The 3,971-nt window shown below is 34.2% G+C and overlaps 1 protein-coding gene across 1 annotated transcript; it reads right to left on the bottom strand.

Moving 5' to 3' along the window:
• Positions 1-1,421: 1,421 nt before the first annotated feature.
• On the bottom strand, positions 1,422-3,072 carry LOC113776831 (citrate-binding protein-like). Its single transcript, XM_027321888.1, has 2 exons — positions 2,778-3,072; positions 1,422-1,805 (listed from the first exon to the last, which is right to left on the bottom strand). Exons 1-2 carry the CDS (start codon positions 3,024-3,026, stop codon positions 1,422-1,424), a joined length of 633 nt encoding a protein of 210 aa, XP_027177689.1. The 5' UTR covers positions 3,027-3,072.
• Positions 3,073-3,971: the final 899 nt, after the last annotated feature.

Genomic DNA, 3,971 nt, shown 5'->3' with positions numbered 1-3,971 from the left:
AAATAGAAGTCAATATTATTAATAAATTAATTAAAAATCTTCCAATTGATTACTTGATAAAAAAAAAAAAGTTGTATTAATGGTAGAATATACATAGAACATGTCACAGGCATATCTATTAGAGACTTCTTCAGTTATTCATTTGTAAATACTTAAAAAATAACTAACTGCAAATGCCCACACTCAACACAATGTCTCTCCGCCATTGCGATGAATGACATCAACAAAACCAAAATTTGAAGCATCCAAGAAGTACATAATTAAGGGGTACAAAGTCTACATACTTTTGATCCTTTCTGAAATAATTTCATTCTGCTAATTAGTGAGCTAAATTGTTATCTTGATGAGAATGGTTATGATGAACAAGTGGTTAAAAAGATGGAAATAGACAAACAGAACTCAAGGTTTAATTGTCGCTTTTTTGTTTCTTGGTTTACATGAAGTGAAGCTTTCTTATCATCCATGAGACAATACTTTGCCTTCCATTATCTTTTTCATTTGTGTTCATGACACAAAGGGATATTGTAAGATACATACGTATAATAGTCCGGGGTATTGAAGTAAATTCAGCAATGAGATCCCCGCATTTGTAAATTCTGCTTTACTCAGTGACAATTCAATTTGAAGTCAAAGCAGTCAGTTCGGTGCGGTGAAATTGTCCCCACTTACTGGGGAGGAGGGGCTAGAACGGTTGTCAGAGACAACTGTTCCGGAAGGTTCACGGTCATGATTAGATCAAAAAAATTTGTGCTGTTCAGATCACTCTTTGTAACTCAATTTTCACGTCGTGTGGGACCCACAAAAATGTTGTTCTAGTGTTACTCGCTGTTGTTCTATTGTTACACCTTGTACAGATGATATTACATCATGTGCAAATGATGTTACACCTTCTGGAACGATTGCTCTGACAACCGTTCCAGCACCGGATCCATTGGCTGGAAGGTGCCCATCCAGCAGTCTTCTCAACTTCCTTGCTGCAGATGACAAATAAGTTGGACAAAATTTTAAATCGTATCGAGTCCAATCATCTATTGAATTTCCACATAAACGAGTTTTTTTGGGGGCTATAATATATGTAGATGAGTTTTTTTTAATTATTTCTTCCAAAAGGATATTGAGTGTGTTTGGATAGTAGATTATTTGAAATAATCATGAGATTATTTGAATAAACTTAGTCGAGAGGGACATTAGTCAGGTAACCATGAGCTTTCCGGCTCCGTTCTCTAATCTTGTGTTTTTTGGGTACTTTATAGCAGGTTTAAAGTTTCACTTAAACCAACAAAAAAAAAAAAAAGATGAAAAACAAAACCTTTATTTTCCATTATTGAGAAATATCAACCATCAAACCCAAGTACAACGGTTATTAATATTATTAGAAGTGCACATTGGCCTTCACATATATATCCCATAATTATGCCTTCTCAGTTCTTCCTGAGAACTTTGATTCCAACCCAACGGGACTCCATGTAATCAGAAGGATTGTCTTGTGTATACACTCCAAACTTGAAGTAATGTGTAGCAGGACCATTATCATGAGTTTCATACTTGAAAACTCCATCAATGTACACTCTAACTCTCCCAGCACCTGTGTCATGTATCACATTGACACGATACCATTTGTTGTAGACGTTGGGGATTAGGACAGGATTTGTGTAGTATGTGAGGGATGGATTGTAGACTCTCAGCATAGCAGTTGTGGCCTGAGTGCTTGCTCCAAATACTTGCATTATGCTGACACCAGAAGTTCCAGAGGGTACATATGCATAACCCTCGAATTGCCATACACCTGAAGTGTAGTCGTAGCCCTGAGAAGCAAATTACCATCAATGTTATGTCAACTTCATTTTATTTTATTTTTTTGCTATTTATTCTCCCAAAAAAAAAAGGAAAAAAATGAGGAAAGGAAACAATTTTATATACAAAAATATTTCAATCAGGTTACTTGCTACAAAATGGAACTTCTATAACTTAATCAAGTAATCAAGTAGTAGTATAATTTAATCGATTAAAGGTCTATAACTTAATTCATGGTCAATTAATCAACTCAAAAAAAAAATGTTTTTGGGGTAGCTTGTGAGCTTGGTAGAGCAAAGTAGGGTCCTCTTCCAAATTCAAGATTGGGTTTGGGGCCTCTGACGTTGCAAGTGCAACCACAGAGTGTTATTAATCACTCAAAACATGTCAATTTCAGTTCGATTCAATCTGAGTCGTTTATTTCAATTTTTTATTTTAAAATGAATGGTATAGATTAGACTGAATTATTGTGGCCCGATTTGGACCGTATATTCAACGCAATTGCAACCGCCCATGTCCCTTTCTGAATGAAAAAATTATTGTCATGGGCAATACTCTCTTTTTTGGTTAAAATACAATATTTCATTCCATGAAATTTATACTAATAACAGAAAATACATTAAACACGTCACAGACATGACTAATATGAAAACCATGGACAATACTATGAGTTCAACATCATTTCATGCATTTTCATTCATAGTTCATCGTTTAGTTTGAAAGTTTTCCTACTCTATCCCCAACCCAAAATTAACTTTGCTAATGCCACAAGCGTATTCGGGATAATTTTTTTGAAAAAAATACTGTAACACTTTTTAAATGTGATATATGTGAGATACAAAGGTGATTAGAAAATGTGTTGATGATACAAACAAGTCAGTGTGTATAAACAAGATATAAATAATATACGATCCAAACAAGTGTTATTTACTTTATCTCTAGTAGGGGAAAAAAATTATATTGGCTGGAAAAAAAATACTTACAGTGATGCGAATTTCAGTACGTGGTTTGGTATTGCTAGTTTGAGAATAAGGTTTATCTGTCTTATAAACCCACAGTCTATGTTCACCACCAATGTAGGAATAGCGTTGATTGACAGAGACATCGTACGGCTTCTGGACTTGAAAATTTGCCTCACTCAGCTTAACATAGCTGAACCCATCAGTTGGATCAGCCTTCAGAGCCCTCAGGAGGGTTAAGAACAAAGTGGCTAAGACGAGAAAAGGCGTCATTGCTAACTGAAGAAATGAAGAGCAAGAAAGTGATTTAGGTGTGGTGATGGAAGACTACACTGGGGCATGGGTTATATAGCTAGATAGTGGAGTCTTATCTTCTTTTTCATTTTAACTTCATCTGTAGAGTTAAATTTAAGAAAGTCTTTGATATAAAAATGGTCCATGAAGCAACTAGTCCCCTTTTAGTACATAAAAAAAATTCCAATATCCGTTTTAGGTTCAAGAAACTTTGAGCCTAATTACTAATAAGTTGCCCATATATATATATATATGTATGTATATATAAGTTGCCAATATCAAGTAATATTTTCTTGGTGACAACACTGCAATTTTAATGTGAAAACAGCATTAGCTTGTCAGGTGTTGGAATCTTAGATAGTAATTTATTTATTTTTTTTCCTTGTTTGTGTTTTGCGTTGTGGGATATGACCATGTACAGATGATATTTTGAAAAACTTATAGAATATAAGTAAGTACATTGAAGGTATTTCAAAGTTAAAGTGCCAAATTGCAAAAAAATGGAGCAAATTTTGAAGAAGATGCATGAACTGAATAGTAAAAGAACAGTGAAGTCCTTAAGGCCCTCAGAGTTCTCCATTAATTGTTGACTGCACTGGCCTGCGCAGTGGGTTCTACATGTAGATAGTGGACTTTTACTGATTTGGGGTTCAATTATTTAAGCAAGTAATCCACTTTTAGTACAGAAAATTGTTTTAAGATTTTCCTTTTAATTCTATAAATTTTGGGTCTACTAGGGAACTAGTTTTCCACACATACACACATATATATCAACTATGGAAATGGAGTTCCAAGAAGCATTTGAGGGATTTTCTTTGTTAAATTTACCAGGTGTTTTCATAAGTTATTGCAGTTCCAATGTGACAGCAAAATGAGGTCTTAGGAATTAGAATCTTAGGAAGTCAATTATTATTGTTTTTTATT

This window comes from Coffea eugenioides, chromosome 7, assembly GCF_003713205.1.
Source record: "Coffea eugenioides isolate CCC68of chromosome 7, Ceug_1.0, whole genome shotgun sequence".
Lineage (NCBI taxonomy): Eukaryota > Viridiplantae > Streptophyta > Magnoliopsida > Gentianales > Rubiaceae > Coffea > Coffea eugenioides.
Note: the sequence above shows the minus strand (reverse complement) of the source record. Positions and strands in the feature narration are given on the sequence as shown.

What these genes read in the sequence shown, in the direction of transcription:
- LOC113776831 (XM_027321888.1), bottom strand. Translation starts at nt 3,026, where the DNA reads ATGACGCCTTTTCTCGTCTTAGCCACTTTGTTCTTAACCCTCCTGAGG. An exon ending in GTACTGAAATTCGCATCACT is followed by an intron (nt 1,806 to 2,777) that starts GTAAGTATTTTT and finishes TTTGCTTCTCAG; the next exon opens with GGCTACGACTACACTTCAGG.